Here is a 20,734-nt window from a genome sequence, read left to right as displayed (position 1 = left end):
TAGGAAAGACGGTCTGAACACTTGAGCAAAGCTGAGGGACTCAGAAGCTCAGATAAAAATGAAAGTACTTCTGATGTGGTATTATCATTTAAAGAATTTACAACATTGTTAACATGCACCTGAAATACACTAGCTTCTTAAATTCCCCCCACTCCCCACATAAAACAACTGCTTTTATGAGGACATTTTTAGGAACATAGAGTTTGTTAGGATGGAGCTGCAACCCTGGAGGGGAGGGGGCAGTACCTTAAAGGAATACTTGCGACTTATGCGGTCCTCAGGGGCTACAGGCGAGATCACATAGCTGGGCAGAGGTATGCTCCCAAGGACCGCTTCTTCTCGGCTGTCTTTGAATGGAAAAAACGCATCAGAATCACCTTCTGTGGCCCCTTTCCTGGGTTGGGCCATCCCACTGCCCCCGTTCAAGACCCCTTATAGCTCCCTAGGACTACTGTCATCACTGATCGTCCATTCAGGTGCTCCCTGGGGACCTTGCGGTTAATGCAGGAATGACACAGGTGAGTCAGACAGGGTCAGACACAGGCATGGAGACATGCTCAGTGCAACCTGTGAACTCCTAAAACAGGGCAGTATGCCGAGTACTGTGGGAACACAGAGGCAGAAGTGGCACACAGTCTGAGGAGGTGGAGAAGGCTTTGGAAGGAGATAACTAAAGTGTTTTAAAGGATGGGGAAGAGCATTCTGGGAAGAGCAAACCTCATAGGCAAAGTTAGAGCATGTGCAAAATAGCCTACCTTCTACATCTAGTCTCCTCCTCCTCCAAACTATCTTCATCACAGAGGTAACTTCCTAATGACAGCGTTGGTCCTGCTGCTCTCCTACTCAAAGACACTTGCTGACTGCCCACCGGATGCAAAACGCAGTTCAACTTACTCTACCTACTGGCACAACCCCCTTGCATTTTGGCCCTTACCCACTTCCTGAGCCATCTTTCTACCATGTCCTGCATGCAAGACTCACTTTGGCCTCACAGGTCTGTCCTTCCACTTTCTTCTGCTTCCAGAACTTTATTCAAGTTGCTTCCTCTGCTTGAAATTCCCATCTGGCCCCATACGCAGGCAAAGCTCTACCTACATTTATAAGCCCAACTCAAATCCCATTGAGAAGCCTCCCCCAATTCTCCAACATGGAATTAATTTATTGCTCCCTCTGAATTGCTTAAGCACACTGAATGTCCTCTACGGCACCTAACACAGCCTAGTCTGTCTTACAAGAAAACTCTCTCTTCCTCCACATTTTGAGTCTTACCTCTTTCTCACTATTGCACAGCCCTAACTCTTTGTACTGGCATTCCAAAAATGTACATGTGGCCAACCCAATTCACAAGTCGGTTCATCCAATATTACAGGGGATAGATCCAGACAACAAGTTATAAAATACAGTGATTTATCTGTACTTCCCACCTCTCCAGATGGTGTCGAAGGTATGCCTGTGTTCCAAATGGGGTAGAAGCTGAGACAACTCCAGACTTGGAGAGCCTAAGTAGCAGATAAGCTGGATTCTATTTATTTTAACTCAACAAGTGGCACTTCAAGTATAAGGACTGGTAAAAATGAAGTCACCAGCCATTCACATATGTAAAAGTGAACACTTTAGCAAGTAAACAGGTTATAAACTAGCTTGGGCCACTGGTCCAGTCACTGGATTTGAGAATATAACCCCTGTATCACCTCACCATCCCCTCCCGCACAAAGAGCCCTTGATGTCCTGAGCCTCAGCTCACCTTTATAGTAAAACAAGCAATAATCAGCCAGCACAAACCACCTCCTTTTCCATAGTCTCATTCCAGAACTGTCCTGCAAAGCAAAGAAAACTAATCAGACAATATCTGAGCATACTCTTCCCCCTTTCCAATCATGCAAGGCGTGATGTTAGAACCAAGACTTACCCATAGCCACTCGTTCTTTCAATAAATTAATGAATTAATAAGTTTACCACATGATCATTTTTTAATAGAACTTTAAAATTTAGATTCAATGATGGTTTGTCCCCAGGAAGTTTTGTGTGCTTCCTGGAAACAGATTAATGTGAATATCTTCCTTTTAGAAAGGAAGATGTGAATTCAAAAAATACAGTTCTTCCATTAAGAAAGAAATCCGTTTTTAACAAAAAGGAAGCTATTTATTTATTTATTTAGCTATTCTGGAAAATATCTTCTCTTTTGCTGAAGAGAAAATTGATTTACACAGAATGGATTTTCCTTTCATTCAGTGTAAAGAGACTTGGATTGTCTTGCTATCAATTGCCTCATAACATGAATTTGTCTTTATGCATCTAAAATGTAAATCAAGACATTCATTAAAAATATTTTAGGTGATTGTAAATGCTCTAAAAAAAAAAAATAATAAGGCCAGGGTAGGAAAATAGTAGGGCTGTAGGGTCATTTTTCTCCCAAACCTAGGAAAATTCCAGAGTTGCCTTTAGCTGTTAAAACTGTTTTCCTGGGCACCTGGGTGGCTCAGTTGGTTAAATGTCTCAGGTCATGATCCCATCAAGTCCCACATCGGGCTCCCCGCTCAGCGGGAAATCTGCTTCTTACTCTCTCTCTGCCTGCTGCTCTGCCTACCTGTGCTCTCTCTCTCTCTCTGTCAAATAAAACCTTTAAAAAAAAAAAAAAGTTTTCCTTCTGCAAATTTTTCGACAAGTTTAAATTTAAAAAAATAACAGTTGTGTTAGTCTCTAAATCTAAGCACAGCATGAAGTTTTGTTCACTCTCCACTTACTAAAGTGCTAAAAACAAATTTAACTTGCTGAGTTCATGCATCTCTTGGCTTTATCTTCTGCTCTGACCAGATGATCTCTAATATCTTGGCATATTGCTTTGTTTGGAAAACTCCTCTCCATCCTTTCACACCTAGTGCAAATGTCACTTCCTCTGGGAAGCCTTTCAGGACTCCCCAAGCACAGCTACATTCTCTGTGTTGTGTGTCCACAGCACTCCACACAGGCCTCTTACAGTTACTGGGCTGGGCAGTGGGGCTGGGGAGAATTACTTACAGCCCCTTCCTTCTCCCTCCACATATCAAAGGAGCATACTTTTGTTTAATGGGGACGGGGATGCAAGTGGAAAAGTCAGAAGGTTATTCAGGCAAAGAGTTGGGCAGAGAGGCAAGGAAAGAGACACAGCTGTGAGGGAAGCAGAGTCACTGAGAGAGATGCCAGCACTGTGTCTGACAGAGAAGGTTAGCTATGGAAGCTGCCTTGGGGAGTCTGATGGGAAAGAGATTTCGAGGGGACTTCCAGGAACCTCTTCCATGTAGTGCACAATATAATGCCCTCTTCTATCTTCCCTCAAAGCATTTGGTAAAAATTAACATCATAGCTCTTGGAGTTTGTGTTTTTTGGATGGTATGATATGTGAGAGACGATGAGGGCAACGAGAGGACATGTGAGAGATGTGTCTGTTTCCCCAGGAAACTGAGTTCCTCAATGGCAGGAACCACATGTTATTCAGCTCTTTATCCATGCTGTGGAAGCAGTTAGAACATGGCAGGCAGGGGCGCCTGGGTGGCACAGTCAGTTAAGTGTCCAATTTTTGTTTCCAGCTCAGGTCATGATTTCAGGATTGTGGGATCAAGGCCCATGTTGGGCTTTGCATTCAGTGCAGAGCCTACATAAGATTTTCCTGTCTCTTCCCCTGCCCCTCCCCGCTGCATGCGCTCTCTCTCCCTCTCCCGAAAACAAATAAATCTTTGAAGGGATCTTAAAAAAAAAAACAAACAAAAGAACCTGGCAGGCACTTGGTAAACGAATAGGCAGAAGGAGGAATGGATGGATGGCAAGGAGAGAAGGAAGGAGAAAAAAGGGACATGCTCTCTGGCCCTGGGAACTCACAGTCTATTTGTGGCCAGAGGACACGAGACAGAACAATTGGTAGCGAGTATTAGAGATGCATGATAGCCTCAGGGGAGCTGACAGGGCTTCATGAGTGGAGGGATGTAGGAAAAGAAAGAGCTGTTTCTAACCAGGGTACCTAGGAGAACGGTGATATCATCACTAAAAAGAGAGGTAAGGGGTGAGGAGGCAATGAGCTGAGTTTGGCTGATTCGGAATCCAAGGTGCTAGGGGAGCTAGACATGTGTGCTAGACCAGGGGAGAGGAAAAGAGGATTTTTCAGCCAAATGATAGCAAAGGCTCTTTAACATCAAGAGGCCAAGTGCTGGCCAGGGACTTGTGGTAAGGATGAATTCACACTGACCCACCCAGTGAGTGCCTGGGTCCCAGGGCAGCCAATAGTACTGGGAACCCAAGGGGTCAAGTAGGTTTGGGAGGGAAGCTATTGCCACTGAGCACTCATAAAAATGGACAACACATCTCCCTCAGACAAAGCCAGGAACAGAGAGCTTATTAAGAGTCTGTTCTCAGCTCCCAGGGGCCAGGGTAAGGACGGAGATCAGCTAGAGCCACCCCCCTCCCCCACCCTCCCTTCCCAGTCTCCTCACCTGCTTGTGCAGCCATCCCCTCACCACCACCGGAACATTGGGGTTCCTCCGAATGGCCTGGTCCCTCTTCCCAAAGCTGTGGACTTTATTGCTGGACTTCATGATCTAGGAAGAAGCAGACTCGAATTCTAGCAGCACTTAGGGGACTTTGGGAGTCACAAAAAGCACCTACACGATAGGAGAGCTGTAGGCTCCTCTGCCTTACTCTGAGTAGCAGTGCCCTTTGATGAAAAGAATAGCAAGGAGACCAGAATAGGTGGGCACAAGGCCACAGCATTTTAATTAAAAGGTGAATCCAAGGCCTAGCAGACTTCCCGTCCAGGTCACGGAGAGAGAAAAACAAAAACAAAACAACAACAACAAAACTTAAAGGGATTTTTCAATAAACTTTCACCAGCAGCTGTTGACCTTCATATGTCCTAGTCTTTCTGGAGCAAAGCTACTTTTCCATCATAGATTTTGCCAATTTCCAGCTATTCACCATCCTACCTGGGTTCAGTCCTCAGCGCTCACCCCTTCTCTGCGATGCTGGTTCTTTTCCCTGCTCCTCAGTCAATGGTCCCACATCTCACCTTTCCTCAGGCCCACCGGCCACAAATCCCACCAGGCAGTCTCATAACACACCTGTGAACAAAGGTGTGGCCCTCCCAAGACAAGTCAGGAAAATGAAGAAGGCATCCAAGGACTCAGATGTCAGTCCCAGTTCTGCCAGAAATCACCTGTTTTCTTGGACAAGTGACATAACCCCAGCTGGTCTCCCTTCCTGATCTGACCTCTGGGGAAGATACCTCTTACATGCCTCCCTCACAAAACAATGGTGGCAGTCGATGGGCACCTGCACAATATTAAAGGGTGGAAGGAAGGAGTGAGTGGCCAGGAGCTCACCTTGGGACCAGGCTTGGCCTCCACGGTGGACGTGGTTCCAGCTGTGGACGTCTCACTGACCATGCTGGACGGCCTTTGGTTTCTCTCTTGCTTTGACATATGTGGATGTGGCCTGTGGGAAGACATGGGAGAGTCCAGTAAGTGCCAGGCGCAGTGGAAGTAGAACCTGAGATTTGCTCCAAACTAGAACTGGTTCATGTGCCATGACTGATCTTTTGGAGAATACCAGATTCCAGACTATACCAGAGGACCACAAAGTCCGTCTGCTTCAGGGACTCAAGAAGATCACACATAGCTGGACACACCTTCATGGCTGACACCCCACAAAGGGGCCAAGGCCATCAATCCTGCCTGCTGTCCTAAGGTCCCTACATTTAATCTCTTAATGGGGTATCTGTGGCAACTGCCCAATCAGATGTGCACACACAGCTGTGCCACTCTTCACATGAGAGAAACCCATACTCGTTACACACACACACACACACACACACACACTCACTCACATATACCCCTCCATTTTTCTGGCTCCCAAAAGAAACTGCTTATAATTAGTAATAAGAAATCACTTGCGCACACATCCACACCCCCAGATACACACAGAGAATTGCTTACATAAATGCCAGTGGGGCTTGCCTCCCAAAATAGATTACTCAACAAAGAACCCTATTCTAGGAACACTCCTTTGCCCCAAAATAGAACCATTAGAGATATTAACCCCTTGTGCCATGCCTGGGAGCAGGAAGCAATGAAACATGCCTGGGACCCTAGTGGAGAGTCCCTCTGCGCATCCCCAACAGCACCCAGAGACACCATGCTTCCCGTCAAGAAGATCTGCCTGCCCTGAGAGAGCCAGAACTCTGGGAACATCTCAGTAGGACACTCAAGAGACATTGCAGAGAACCCTTCTCACCTGCCTCCACACAGCCCCAGCATTCGGCAGTCTTTCCAAGCCCGGATCGCAATGAGTGCCTCCAACAAATTCAGTGCCTATGCCTGAACAGCTTGATGCCTGATTCCAGACTCTACTAACTCCAGGATCAGTAAGCTTTCCTCCAAGTGTGAGTCTCCTCGTTCTGTGGCTGGGTTCCCTGATGGGCAACACGATCCAGGCAGCGGCAATATACTGAGGCTCTCTGCCTGAGGAGAGGCGGAAATCGGATTTGGAGGCCTGGGCCAGGAGCCTGAAAAGAGGGAGCATCCAGACAAGACCCAACAAGGAAGCAGCACTCTGGGTGTCCATTCGCCAGGCTCACTTTTACAGAGGTGCCACGAGGAAAAATCCTAGTTTCCACCTTGGAAATAGGCGGTTTCCTTCAAAACCACTTCTGCACAAAAGATAAGGGATCCTTCTTATGCCCCAAGACAGAGCCCCGACACCCGGCACCATGACTTCTTCACAGAAGTAGCCGTGACCACCGTGCTCTCTGAGCTGCACCAACAGCAGGACCACTGCAGTGGGACCAGCTTTCCGAGAGGCTGAGCTCTACCGGATGCTTGGCAGCTGGAAGTGCAAGTCCCACCAGGCAGAAAGATCACTGGCTCCTTATCAGCTCAGGCACTCACTCCAGATTCCCCACCCCCGACCTCCATCCCAGCCAGACTTTTGTTACTGCTCCCCACTCAGAGAATGTCACAGCACTCAGCCCGCTCACTGTTGGCAGAGGCTGCATGCAGCAGAAAGATAATCACCAAGAGCGGGGTGAGAAAGGCCCTGAGAGGCTGCCTTGTCCAGCCCCTGCCTCCAGGCACAACTATGCCCAAAACGTCCGCCTGAAACCTAGTCTTGCCTGACGTTCAGATTTCCAGAGGTTGAGACAAGGATGAGTTCTCAGGTATGGCGGCTGTAGCTCTATGCCAAAATTAAGGACACAAAGTCTAACAATAATAGAGGTTTGTTTGGGATTTATCAAGTTGAAATTGCTCCCGTTTAAGACACAGAGGATTATTATAGAATATTTGGAAAATATTTTTTAAAAAGCTAAAAGGAAAAAAAATTATCATAGTCTTGCTACCCAAAGGAAAATCATTTTTAACACTTGGTACATATCCTTCCATTCTTCTTTATATGTCTGGTTTTGGGGGTGGGGGAAAAGAGTGCTTTTTTGTTTTTATATAATTGTTATGATACTATGTTTATGATTTTGCATTTTGATTCTTTAAACTTATTATAAATTAAACATTTTCTCTATTATTTTCAACACATCAACATCATCTTATTTCTTTACTTTTATTTCTTTTTACGTAAGCTCTATGCCCAAAACGGGGCTTAAACTAACAACCCTGAAATCAAAAGTCACATGCTCTACCAACTGAGCTAGCCAAGCGCCGCAATAACCACATCATTTTAAATAACCACATCACATTCCATCAACTGACTATACTATTTCTCCTCTGTGGGACAAAGAAAGGCTATTTGGATAGATGTGTGACTGGACTGGAAGGGCCTGGAAGGTCCAGGATGATGGCCACTTGCACCCTTTCTATACCTTACAATCTTGAGCTCTGACTTTAATCACCTCCTGCTTTCTAGCCCCATATCCCCACCCCATTCAGGGATGCTGACTGTTCAGGGAGCTCCTCTAGACAACCATACTGTCTTACACCTTGGATGGGTGAGGAAGGAAGGTATGACCACCACCTAAGGAGCCAATTATGAAAAGATTTCAGATGGAGAAGGACTGGTTGTGGTCCCAACAGTGAACATCACTGAGGGACAGTGGAACACGGTGGTTTGTGGTGGGGGCAGGGAGGGGGGTGGCTGGAGGGTGGCAGAGTACAAGAGAAGAAGAAAGAAAAACATGAGGACAATTCCATCTTCATTTACAGAGACCTCTGCTCAGCCACACCCAGAGAAAGCTGGCTTATCAGGCGATATGACTAAAGCCCAAACTATATCTGCCCCAGAGAAGAGACTGTGTTGTCTCTACAAACAGTGAATGTCTTCATCAGGGCTCCCCATGGGTAGGGACAGCTCCCAGCTTGAGCAACAGTTTCAACCCCTACCGCATAGTATCTGACCTGGCTCTTTGAAAGAACAAGGTGCACACAGCTACGCACTCAGCCCAGTGACAAGATCGGCCTTCAGAGGATGCTCTCTACATCTCCTTAATCACAGTAATGAACTCCCATGTCTCCCAAGGGTAAATATGACTTTGGGACATAACTAGTTATCTGGAACTACAACTAGTTTAAAAAACAAAGCAAAACAAAACACGTGGTGGCCATGCTTGGAATACCACTGGGTACCCCCCAAAAAAGGATATAAAAAAAGTCTCAGGGTACCTGGGAGGCTCAATCAGTAAAGCATCCATCCGACTCCTGATTTCAGCTCAGGTCATGACCTCAGGGTCCCAAGACTGAGCCCCATGTCAGGCTCTGCACTGAGCACGAAGCCTGCTTAAGAATCTCTCTCTCTCTCCATCTGCCCTTCCACTTACCCCCAACCTAAAAAAAAAAAAAAAAAAAAAAAAAAAAGCCTCAAAAACAATTTTCCCACTTGGCTGAAAAGCTGGCTTGGATGGAAAGTTCTGGAGGCTGTTTACCTTGTGTTTTGAACAACAGGACTATCAATGGTGTTATATATTTATATAGCCTCCCGAAGTGAGACAATACTGAAAGAATCACCTTTCAGTGAACACAGGTGTGTTCCCCACTTAAGAGCCTAGTGGGGCAGAGACTGACTCTGTCTTCAACTCCTCAGACTCAAGGTCCATCCTCTCCTGAGGGAGAGGAACCTGCGCCCCTGAGCTGAGTATCTGTGAAAGGTGGTTCAGTGAACAGCATGCCCTCAAGCACATGAGTCACACAGCTCCCAGGTGATGAGACCAAGACACCTGTACACGCTATGGGAAGGCAGACTCTTGGTGTCATTAAATAAAATCTATTAACTTAAAAGCCTGTTTGCCAGGTTTCTGGATTCCCAAAGTACAGTGGGACGATTTGAACAAAGACGTCTCTTTCCTTGGCTTGGGCTACATGAATGCTGATTATTTTGCTGGAGGGATGTGGGCTGAAGTTCAAAACAGTGAGCTAGAGTTTTAACTCAACTGCCTCCCAACTGAGATGAACAAAAGAAGTTAGAACTAGATAAAACTCAGTCTGGAGATGCCCAGTAGCAAAGTGATTTCATCCTACTCTAAACTTCCTGAAAGATGTGTCAAGTGAGCCTGGACAGAAAATCATTTTCTCTGTCCCTCAGTTTCCTCCTCTATAAAAGGAACTGCTTCTGCTACCTACTTACCCAGGACCAAATGCATACAACACTGACAATGTGGTTAAGAGGGAGGTTATAAATTCAGAAGTCATTTTTTTCTGTTGGGTCTGAATTGAGCTGAGTTTGGTTACTAGGATCCCCAGATGCCTCCCGGTAACATCATGAACAAGAGTAAGCTGTAGTGGGATCACGGCAACACCCTTCCCTACCCTATCGCTGTCTTAGTAGGTAGGTCACCAAGCCAAGAACCAGCAAACCTTAGGATCGGTACACAAGGTCAAGCAAGCAGAGGTACTGGACTGGACTTATCCAGCACCTACTATGTGCTAGGCACTCCGCCTGCATTATCTCCCTTAACCCTGGAGAGCCAGCTTTACCATATCCATTTTGTAGATAAGAAAACTAAGGCTAAGTGAGATGAATGACTTGTCCAGAATAGAAGTTGGACTCCAGCACCTGGCTTCTGCCATAGAATCATCATCCCAAGGCAAGTCTCACTGTGTGACAGAAGCAGGCTGTTGATGCTCTTCTCAGTCCCAACCGCCCTCTCCAAACCAAGAGGATCCTAGGGTGGTGGAAAGACCAGGAGCCTGGAATAACCAGGTTTCAACAAAACTCTACAGTTTAGTCACTCCTCCACAAGTCACATTATTTACATCATTTCTTTGGGCCTCGGTATCTATTTCTGCAAAACGGGATGAAAACTACTTTCACCTCAAAAATGGTTGTGTGGATTCTAATGACCTTTTGAAAACCATGACACATTACACTAAATGAAAAGCTCTGTTGTGGCTGTTCCCAGTGGAGACCCCAGAATTTAAATCTCAGGTACACTCTATTTTTACTTCCAAGGCACTTCTCTCCCAGAAAGCTCAAGGTGCCAAACAATTAGCTTCTAAACAAATCATTTCCTAGAAACACCCCTATAAGCACCTTATCTAGGTGGGGCTCCTTTAAACTGTAATAAACCTGTGGCTGGGGGACCGGACTCCTATTCTTTCCCCAGGAGGTTAGAAAGCTATGGGGAATTGGGACTGCCCTATTGAGAAGCCATCATTAGATGTCACTTGTATCCCATCAATTCCTAGAAAAATAGGCCCCCAAATTAATTCCCTGTCCTCAAGGATTCTACACAGAGAGCTCAGCCTGAATTAATGCTACAAGAGGAGGGTGTATGAAAAGAGGCACACTCGCTCACAACCAGCACATTTTTTAAAGTGCTCACACCCACCACCTAAGGGGTTTGGGAAAAGCAATGCACAAAGAAAAGCAGGAATAAAATAAAGTTCTTGTCCCAAGCAGGCAGACACCTCCACACCCCCTCTTCTCAGAGAAAGAGACACACACAGACAGACCGCCAACGCTCACTGTATACTCCCAGCACCCCGGGGGAGGCTGTCTGACACAGGTTTTCATTCAGCAAGTATGGCCTTGTTACTCAACTGTGGCTTTCTGTGCTCCTTCCCCTCTCCCCTCAACTCCTCTCTGGAACACAGGCTCCAGTTCCTCATCCCACCCCAAACCAGGAGCTGGAAACCAGCCTGAAGAATACCCCTCACCTGGCATGAAAACAGTCCAGTGAGCCCCCAAACCCAAGCATTGCTCTGAACTCAGCCTAAGTCCTGCTCAGCCATATGACCTTGGACCAGTTTCTTCCGCTGTGTGCTGTCCATGCCCAGTGCCTCAGTCTGTGCAGGGAAAGAACCAGACCTTGACCTCTACTGTTCCTCCCACCTCTGCTTTGCTACTACAGAGATGCTAAACAGGAGCCATTGGCCAGCCCACCTCTTACCTCTCAGACCCGCCCCATCCACCCCCCCTTACCAGGCAGCCACTCCCCCACTAGAAAACACCTTTCTAATGGAGATTGGGGGGTGGGGGGAGAAGGCGCGCTTCTCAGACCAAGGAGGTAAAACAGGAGGACCAGAGGGGTAGTCCCAGGAAGAAACAAAATGACAGCAAGCAGCAGCTTCCCTTCCAGAGCAGAGCCGCCACTGCAGCATCTTCCCCCATACACAGAGCCCGAAACGTGACTACTGCAGGGCAGCGACCGCACCCCCAGTGCTGGTGCCCTTGGAGACATCAACGCCAGAGCCAGGTCAACACTAGCGCCACCTCTTCCCTACCTGTGACCATCACAAACGTCGTCTCCTAGACCAGGAAGGAAAACTGAACAGTCAAGTTTCTGCATCTGCTTGCCAGATGTTTCCATTCTTCCTCGTTTTTTCCTGCTGCCATGGCAACCAAATGCAACAGGCAAAGCTAGCCCAAGCTTGCCAGGCTGGAGAGACAAGGTGCTGGTTCTATCAGCAGTGCAGTCTGGGCTCAGCAGAGGAGCCACAGGACAGACCCAGAGTTGGCCTGGACCCCCACCCTCATCCTGTGCTCTTCACCTCTCATGCAAATTCCTACCAACTTGTAACGGCAGGAGGAGCAGCAGCCAGCCCCTGGTTTCCCAGCAGCAGGGGACAGCCCACCCCCAGGCCCATACTCTGCATAGGCCTTGGAGAGTCAGGCCCTGCCTCTACACAAGGAAGAAGTCAAAGGTCAGGAAGGTACCTCTTACCTTCAGCAAAGTATGGTTTAAAGTGGTGTCCTCCAAATACCACTCGTGACATTTCAGGCCATTCCGACCTACAGTTCTTTTCCAGACATGCCAATGAGAAAATGGGGCTGCTCAGACTCCAGTGGAAGGAACAAGCTAGCCTCACGAGGAAGCCAAGAGAGGCAAGCCAAGAAAGGGTCCCCTCCAGGTTAAGGAATCTAGGACATCGGGGTACCTTCCACCTGGCTCCTGAGCAGAGCAGCAGGCTTCTGAACTGCCAGAGCACATACTCTCAGCTAGGCCCCACCTCAACATCAACTGCTTGACAGAGCCTGGGGAGCCGTGTACACAGCCTGCTGTCAATCAGCCGCCAGCGTCACGGCTCCGTCATGCTCTTCTCTGCTCTTCCCAGAGAGCTGCGGAGGCGTCTGTCAGCGGCTTCCTGGACAGCCGGCTCAGAGGAGCAAAAGCTCCTGTGCATGGCCCCAACCCTCAGAACCATAGCCTGGGAGTCCCTTGGGCCACTGTTCTCTCTTTCATTAGGGCCCTATGTGTGGTCCGTTAAGCCACAAAGCCAAACCACAAGCTCCCAATTCAAGCAAGTCATAGAGAATCAGGAAAAGAGGCTGAAAAAGAAAAGCTGGAATGACCCCATCACTGGAAATGAGGCCCTATAGAAAAGCTCGAGAACATCTTCTGGAGACAAGACTAATAAGGAGGCTTTGGCTTGGCATCTTTCACACAAGAATTAAGTTATTAGATCAAACCTCATTACTGCAGATACAATAAAAATCTCTAGACTACTTAGTTGGCACAGTAACACCTATGCCAAGGAAGAGGATTGTCTCTCAAAGACCAGTCTGATGAGAGGCAGTATTAGGGGCCAGACTATCTGGATTCAAATCCTGTCACTTACTAGCTGTGTGACTTTTGGCAAGTCTCTTAACCTCTCTGTGCCTCAGTATCCATGATCATAATGGTATCTTCCTCATAAGCCTGCAGTGGAAGTTAAGTTAATAAATGTAATCCCTGGGGTGCCCGGGTGACTCAGTAGGTTAAATGTCTAACTTCAGCTGAGGTCATGATCCTGGGGTCCCAGGATCGAGCCCCATGTTAGGCTCCCTGCTCAGCGGGGACTCTGTTTCTCTCTCTCCCTCTGCCCCTCACCCTCTGCTCATGCTCACTCTCTCTCAAATAAATAAAATCTTTAAAAAAATAAATAAATGTAAACCACTTAGAAAAGTACCTGGTAATAAATAGTAAGGGCTCTAAATGTTCACTATAAAAATAATAACAATATTACTATTAATGGAAAAAGCCAACTCTTACTCTAGGAGGTAGATTACTTCTTGTAATGTTAAAGATGAAATTCTAGATCCCAAAACAAGGGATGTCAGGAAATTTCTTTCCAAGAAAATTATGAACTGAGCTAAATTTGCCAGCCTAGACCTTTTACTCATTGACCTGATGTCTGCCTTGGCGGCCACTCAATAAATATATCCCACTTCTGCCCGCCAGCCCTTCTTAGAGACTTACAGCACATCCTCCTTCATCTTCTCTCCTGCAGACTGAACGTGAAGGGACAGTGTTTCTAGACCCCTCACCTTAATGGTCCCCCTCCCAGGGCAATCTAAGTTGTTCAATATCCCTCTTGAAACTTAGCACCCAGCTCAAAGTGGGGCTTGGCATGTCCTTGGTGCTCCATAAACTTGGAATGCATGAATGAAGTAGTCCACAAACACCATGATATACCAGAACTATTATCCTCCTTTCTCGACATAGTGTACTTTTATTAATGCAGCCTGAATTTATATTAGCTTGCTTATTTATTTATTTTTATTTGGCAGACAGAGATCACAAGTAGGCAGAGAAGCAGGCAGAGAGAGAGGGGGAAGCAGGCTCCCTGCTGAGCAGAGAGCCCAATGCGGGGCTCGATCCCACGACCCCGGGATCATGACCTGAGCTGAAGGCAGAGGCCTGACCCACTGAGCCACCCAGGCGCCCCTTATATTAGCTTTTCTAAGTGGGATTTCCACAGCCTGTTGGCTTGGGTATACAGAAGTGTCCCCTGGGGAACAAGGCTGTAGGACCTGTTGACTGATACCCACCTTGCCTTGACGGTTCCGACAAAGAGCAAGATCATGTAAAAGAAAAGGCGAAATGAGAAATCAAACTCTCTAATCATGCAGCAAGAGAAGCTTGTCAGTGATGGACTCAAAAGGTCCTACCTTCTTTAATAAATCTGGACTGTGGATTATTAAGTATAGTCATTAAGGATAGTGCTGGCCAACAAATATTTTGGATAGCTTTCCCAGGTGGATGGTAGAAATGCACCTCCCTGGCCTGGTGAAGTTAGGGGAGGTCATCTGACTTGCTTTAGTCAATGAAGTTTAAGTGAAAGAGCAGTTTACAATTCAAGTTCCTTTTTTCTTGACGTTGGCCATCCTGGAGGCACAGAGATGGAGCATCCTTCAATAAAAATGACAGAATAAAATCCCTTAGGTGACCCATGATGGACATGGAGCAAGTAAGAAATAGGGGCGCCTGGGTGGCTCAGTTGGTTAACATCTGACTCTCGATTTCAGCTCAAGTCACGTTCTCAGGGCAATGAGACTGAGTGCCACATCAGGCTCCACACTTAGCAGAGTCTGCTTCTCTCCCTCTTCCTGCCCCTCCCTCTCTCTCTCAAATAAATAAATAAATAAATTTTTTAAAGTGAGAAACAAACCTTAATTCTTTCATGTCACTTAGATTTTATTTGTTGTTTTTACCACAGCAGACACTAGCCTATCCTGGCTGATTCTGTATTACTGGCACAGAAACTAAAATATTCAGTGCTCATGTCCTCTGGACCCACTGATCATAGCTTTCACATTATTTCTCTTCTCCATGCTTCCAATTTGTAAGGTGGGAAGTCATCTTTGACTTACACCAAGGGGCTCAAGTAAGTCCCACCTGCCAGCAGTGGGGTAGATGAGTTATCCATCCACAAAGTAATACTCTCAAGGAAACCACCATGAGACCAGTTGGGTTTCCTACCCCCCCCCCCACCAGCACACACACACACACAAGAAGGAGCCCAAAATTATTTGACTAAAATCCATCTAAGATTATTACCACAGCCCAGAGAATGATGGGTGTCTGGAGGAGATGTAAGGATGAAAGGAAGAATCTAGGGGTAATTTAGTAAGGATGGAAATACAAGTTGTCTAAATCAGTGGTTTTTAAATGTCTACCTGAATTAGAACCACCTGAAGCCTTTCAAATACATGCTATTACATGCTAGCTCCCGAGTCTCTGATTAGTACATCTGGGATAGGGCTCAAAAATTTGCAGCTCCAGGGCACCTGGGTGGCTCAGTGGATTAAGCCACTGCCTTTGGCTCAGGTCATGATCTCAGGGTCCTGGGATCGAGTCCCGCATTGGGCTCTCTGCTCAGCAGGGAGCCTGCTTCCCTTCCTCTCTCTCTGCCTACTTGTGATCTCTGTCAAATAAATAAATCTCTGTCAAATAAATAAGTAGAATCATTAAAAAAAAAAAAATTGCAGCTCCAAAGTGTTCCCAGGTGATGCTGGTTCAGAGACCACACTGAAAACCACTGCTACGGAAGGATTCACGTCAAGAACCTCAGGTAGAGGCTCTAGCAAGAGGAGTCCATGTGGCCTCAACAGATAGTCCTTAGAGAAGAAAAAGAAAAGAGCCAGTTTTCCACCCACCCCTGATGTTAATCTGAGAGCTGATGTGTAAAGCACACATGAATGGCTATCTTGATCTTTTTCCCTCACCACATAACACACCACACAACAAAATTAAGCTCCTCTAAGGGAACAAAACAGGAATCTTATTTGTTGTCACTTTTCTTTTTAAGATTTTATTTATTTATTTATTTATTTATTTATTTATTTGAAACAGAGAGAGTGAGAAAGTACACAGAGGGAGAGTGGGAGGGAGAAGGAGACCCCCGCTGAGCAGGGAGCCCCATGTGGGACTCGATCCCAGGAACCTGAGATCATGACCCAAGCCAAAGGCAGACACTTAACTAACTGAGCCCCCCAGGCACCTCTTGTTGATACATTTTTTAAAAACTGGGTTTCTATCAGGTGAAATCATGCTGAACTCCCCCTCCAGAGCTCCACCAGGGGTAACTCTGGGTGTATTTCAAAAGGAAGCAATTTAGATAACTGGCCGAAACTCCCTCTCCAACCTTATCTCCTCCCTCCCCTTTGCAAACCTCAAACCTCAGCTACAAGTCAGTCCCCCTCTTGCCCTCTGACCCCACCAAGGCTGTTCACACTTCCTTCAGCTGTGAATGATTGGCGCATGCACGTGCACACTTATCTTTACTTATCTAAATCCCCCCTTCCTCCAATTTAGGGCCAGACACTTCCCCATCACAGCCAATCAATTACCAAGTCCTGTCAATTTTACCTCCCAAGTCCAGTTTTACCTCCAGAGTCCATCTGGTGTGTCTCATTTTTTCATTCTCACTCACTTGGTATAGCTCTACGCTCTTTCCCCTCTAGGTCACTGCCCAGGTTGGGGCACTGTGACTGGACAGGTCTCAGTTGAAACAGCGTCCCTTCCCAGGATGGAGAGGCCTCTTACAATCCCTAAGCCAGGTTAGAACCCTCTTTTACCAACTCCCATCGAACCCTATGTTTTTTCCACCGAGAACATTTACCACATTTGTGACCTCTTGTTTATTTATCTCCCCTACTCTACCACCTTCTCTTCACTACCACTCTACTACTTTTCACAGACAGGACATTTGTCTTGCACGCTGTTGTAATGGCAAACTCTCTGGCACAGTCCCTGACGCAATATGAGCACTTTGTAAGTATTTAATGAGTAAACCAAGGGATCACCAGCTCAGTCCACAGGAATCCTCCTTCCTCTCAATGCCTAAAGCACGTTTTCCCTGCTTCAAGGATGGTCTGGTCACCCAGACCCTGCACCCACCACCTGAGACAAGCAAGCAGTCCTTATGACATCCAGAAAAGTGACCCTTGAAAAAAAGTGTTTTTCTTGGAAACTGGATGGAATGGAGATTAGCTACAGAGATATTTTGGGAGGATAAAAGAGGCTACCTTCTCAGAAGTGGCCAAGGACAAAATCTTAACAGTGAGGAAAAGGAGGGGTGTATAAGACAAGGGTGTTTAGTGATGAGAAGTCTGCATTTCTCTAGAAGCTTTTATTAAAGTTGGTAACTTCCCAAACTATGTATTCTAATGGATTCTCCATACAGACCTTTAAAAATGACAGGCAGCCATTTCTCTAGGATGCCTTAGGAAGGGGACTGAACTCACTGACCTCCCAAGAGCTTCTAACCTTCAGGAATTCTTTAAACATGCTCATACCAAGCTGGAATGTGGAGAATCCACATTCTGGCTCTGTCTTTCCATAGCAGTTCTGTCTCAATGTAGAAGACAAGACGATCTTTACCTCCCATCCACTTTCTAATAGTACTGACACTTTCGAAGTCAGACCCCATGACCCATGGGCCAGGAGAATCCAAAGAATTTAGCAAGTAGCCAATCACTAGTGGCAAGGGTTAGCCCTGACTAAGAGATCAAGCGGGGGTGCCATCCTGACTTTTTCTACTTCCAGCCATGCAACTTTGAACAAGTGACCCTACTTCTTTGAGTCTTGGTGTCTTCATCTCTAAAACAGTGATGACGGTCTACTTCTCAGGATTGTTGTGTTATATGTAAACCCCCAGCACAGAGTAAACAGGCAAGGAATATCAGTATCATCGTTATACATTTCTAGTTTTAAAAGTTCTCTAAGGTAATGATTCTAAACTGAAAATACTGTAGGAACAAAATGATGTTTGGAATTTGCTTCAGAATAATCTAGGTGGTGAGGGGGAAGGTACAGATGAAATAAAATCAGGCATATTTTTGAAATTATTAAAGATGAGAGTTGAATACACTAGACTTACTACTTTATCTTTCTCCTTTTGTATATAGGTTTGAAATTTTCCATAATAGAAAGTTTAAAAGTATAAGTACTGAGGGAGAGAAATACTATAAAAATATAAATCTTTTATTTTCAGATCATATTCGGTCTAGATGATTGAACAGAAAAATGATACGAAGGAGAGAAAAAGCCAACATCTCTATTCATTTCTCAAACAGAACTATTTATTTACTTCAAACAGAACTGTCTCAGACGAGCAGGAGGAAGCAGAGCCACTTGCATACCTTTCTCTGCCTTTGTGTTTGGGAGAAGAACATACCCTGCTTGGGCTGTAGATGCATTTTTAAATAGATAAGCCCTGGGTGGTGGAACCTACCTCTGAGCACCCCAGGGGACCTGCTGAAATCAGACTGAGGAGCAAGAAAGTCCCCACAATGGAAAAAACAAGCAGAAAGAACTCCAGGTGCCACAGCCCTCCTCCCTTCAAAGCCCTGGCCTTAGACTCTTATTCAAGGTTTCCTTGAAAGGCTGGTTCAGTTTGGTGTGATTGAAGGCCATTTCGCTCCAGATGAGTGGGTCCTCTTAGAGCACAGCTAGTGTGTTAGATGATACTTAAGGAGGGTGGGGGTCGTTCAGGGGACAGGGTGTTTGCAAGAGGCTCTGACAGTACCAGTCATGGCACAAACCTGGGTCATCTCCACACTTCCACATCTTCCCACTGAGAGAAGTCTGGAGATTGAAAAACAAAATTCTTGCATTCCACTTTGAATCGACCATCCCACTCCAAGTCCCTCTATCTGGGACAGAAAATAGTCCAACAAGCTCTGTTTTGAGCCAATGCCTTTAAGCTCCCAAACTCTGCCTGGAAAAGGAGAATATATAGAAGTACTTACTCTTCTTGAAGAATAAATTCGCTATTTTCTGGCGAAAACTGCCCACTCACAGGATGCCTGAATGCTGTGGTCTGTTGGTTATGGCTAAAGAGAAAGAAAAAGAGATAATGAATGAGAAGTCATGGGAATGGGAAGGCTTGCAGACACAACAACAGATCAGTAATGTCTGAGGACCCCTGATCAGCACAGATTCCTCCCAGGGTGAGAGAGTGGGTCTTTCTTCAAAGATGCACTTCATATGTCAAGACCCAGTTGCACTGGAAAACAAAAACTTTCAGCTCAGGTGCCCAAGCCCACCTAAGACACAGGGATTTTAATTCTAGGAAAGCCTTGGCTGCAAGAGAACATTGCATCTTCGAGAGACATTCCGTGAAGTCCTTATTCGGATAGACCAAACTCCTCAGAAGCGAGTTACTTTAAGACGGCACGAGCTAAAACAAGAATGAAGGAAAGTAGACAGCACTTTCAACAGCTTCCCAAAACCATGAACCAGGGAAAGAATTCCAAGAATTAACCACCCACCCAGAAAAACCTATCTTCTTAAAATTCTTCTCCCTACTACAAAATGCCTTCGCTTCAATGATGGGATATAAATGTATGGGCATGTCTCTGCAACATGACCTGCACAATTTCAACACTGTGGAGTTTCTATCACCCTTTTGAAGTTAGAAGGGATCAGCTTCCATGCCAAGCCAACAGACACAACCAAAGTGTGTAGGTGTTTTGTGTATTCACAAAGGCTGCCTGGTTCTTTGAAAGAAAGGAGGAGAGGGCTCTAAAGGCTGCTGGTTTGCTCAATAAATAAACTAATCTAAAGTCATTTTCTTCCCCCCTCAAAGAATATGACTTATATTAAAGTGTTTTCCCCCAATCAAAGAATCAGTCCTTTTAGAAATTTTAGAAAATATAAAAAAGAAAAAATGTCACCCAATATCTCATCACTTACATACAGATATACCTGAGTATCTTCTCCTTCCCTAGTTTTTCCCTCTACTAAAAGATTATGATTTTGCTGTATTTAGAAATCTGTCTCCTGCCCTTTTCGCATCCTAGTCACATAGACAATTTGCTGTCCTTAAGACTTCTTTATTTGAAATAGGTGAATCCATGTGTGCCCCCTCCCTCTCCTTTTTGGAAGTTCATGTTATGACACTTCATTTTTAGGAAAGACCTATATTAGTGCCTGTTTTCACTAACTGAAAGAAATCTGAAGAGGAATTTTCGCTTTCAGAAAAAAAAAGTTGAAAAGCAAAAAGCATTCAGCGTTTGTTTTGCAGGGAATCCTCACGGAGGCAAGCAGCGAGTGGCGCCCCCAAGCTCCCTACCAGAGAACAACACCAGCATCTCAGCATCAAGTTGCCAGGGCTTTGAAGGGCGTCTGGGAGCAGCTGTGTTTTATTTCAATTTATTTTGTATCTATTAACAAAATGTGTCCTAAGATATCAGAAAAGCCTAAGAGGTTATTTTGGGAGTCTGAGAGTGTTCAAAATTTTTTCCACATAAATTATAGTAATCTGATTTGCCTTACATCATTCTGTCTTACAAAATGTTTCATAGGAATGCTCTATGTCCAGATAGGTGAAACAAGTCAGAGTTTTATCCTATGGATATACATTTTTTTTGTCTATAACCACATAAAACATGTTCACTGGCCATCTGTGTGCCAGGCGCTGTTTTAGGTGCCAGAGATACAGAGTGAACAAGAAGTCCTTACTCCATTCGTGCTTATATTCTAGAAAGATTTCCATTCATCTGATGCTGGATATTTTAGATGCATTATACATCTTTTAGTACAAACTCTTCCTGCAATTCCAAT

General features: G+C 45.6%; 1 protein-coding gene across 17 annotated transcripts in view; it reads right to left on the bottom strand.

Moving 5' to 3' along the window:
- The window catches only part of PLEKHA7 (pleckstrin homology domain containing A7), a 211,468-nt gene that overhangs the window by 68,766 nt on the left and 121,968 nt on the right, over window positions 1-20,734 (bottom strand). For 16 of the 17 annotated variants that reach the window (XR_006602273.1, XM_045066175.1, XM_045066174.1 and 13 more), the window contains 5 exons: window positions 18,919-19,002; window positions 5,349-5,460; window positions 4,464-4,568; window positions 1,745-1,817; window positions 247-347 (listed from right to left, as the gene is read on the bottom strand). Coding sequence is in view for 16 of the 17 variants with exons in the window: in XM_045066175.1 (XP_044922110.1) it covers window positions 247-347; window positions 1,745-1,817; window positions 4,464-4,568; window positions 5,349-5,460; window positions 18,919-19,002 (475 nt within the window). In the remaining variant the exon portion in view is untranslated. Of the gene's footprint in view, window positions 1-246; window positions 348-1,744; window positions 1,818-4,463; window positions 4,569-5,348; window positions 5,461-6,258; window positions 6,831-18,918; window positions 19,003-20,734 lie in introns of those variants that run through there. The other variant, XM_045066185.1, reaches the window with a different exon arrangement.

This window comes from Mustela putorius, unplaced genomic scaffold (assembly GCF_011764305.1).
Source record: "Mustela putorius furo isolate JIRA1106 unplaced genomic scaffold, ASM1176430v1.1 tig00003859_pilon_pilon_pilon, whole genome shotgun sequence".
NCBI lineage: Eukaryota > Metazoa > Chordata > Mammalia > Carnivora > Mustelidae > Mustela > Mustela putorius.
This window is presented reverse-complemented; position numbering and strand designations above follow the sequence as displayed.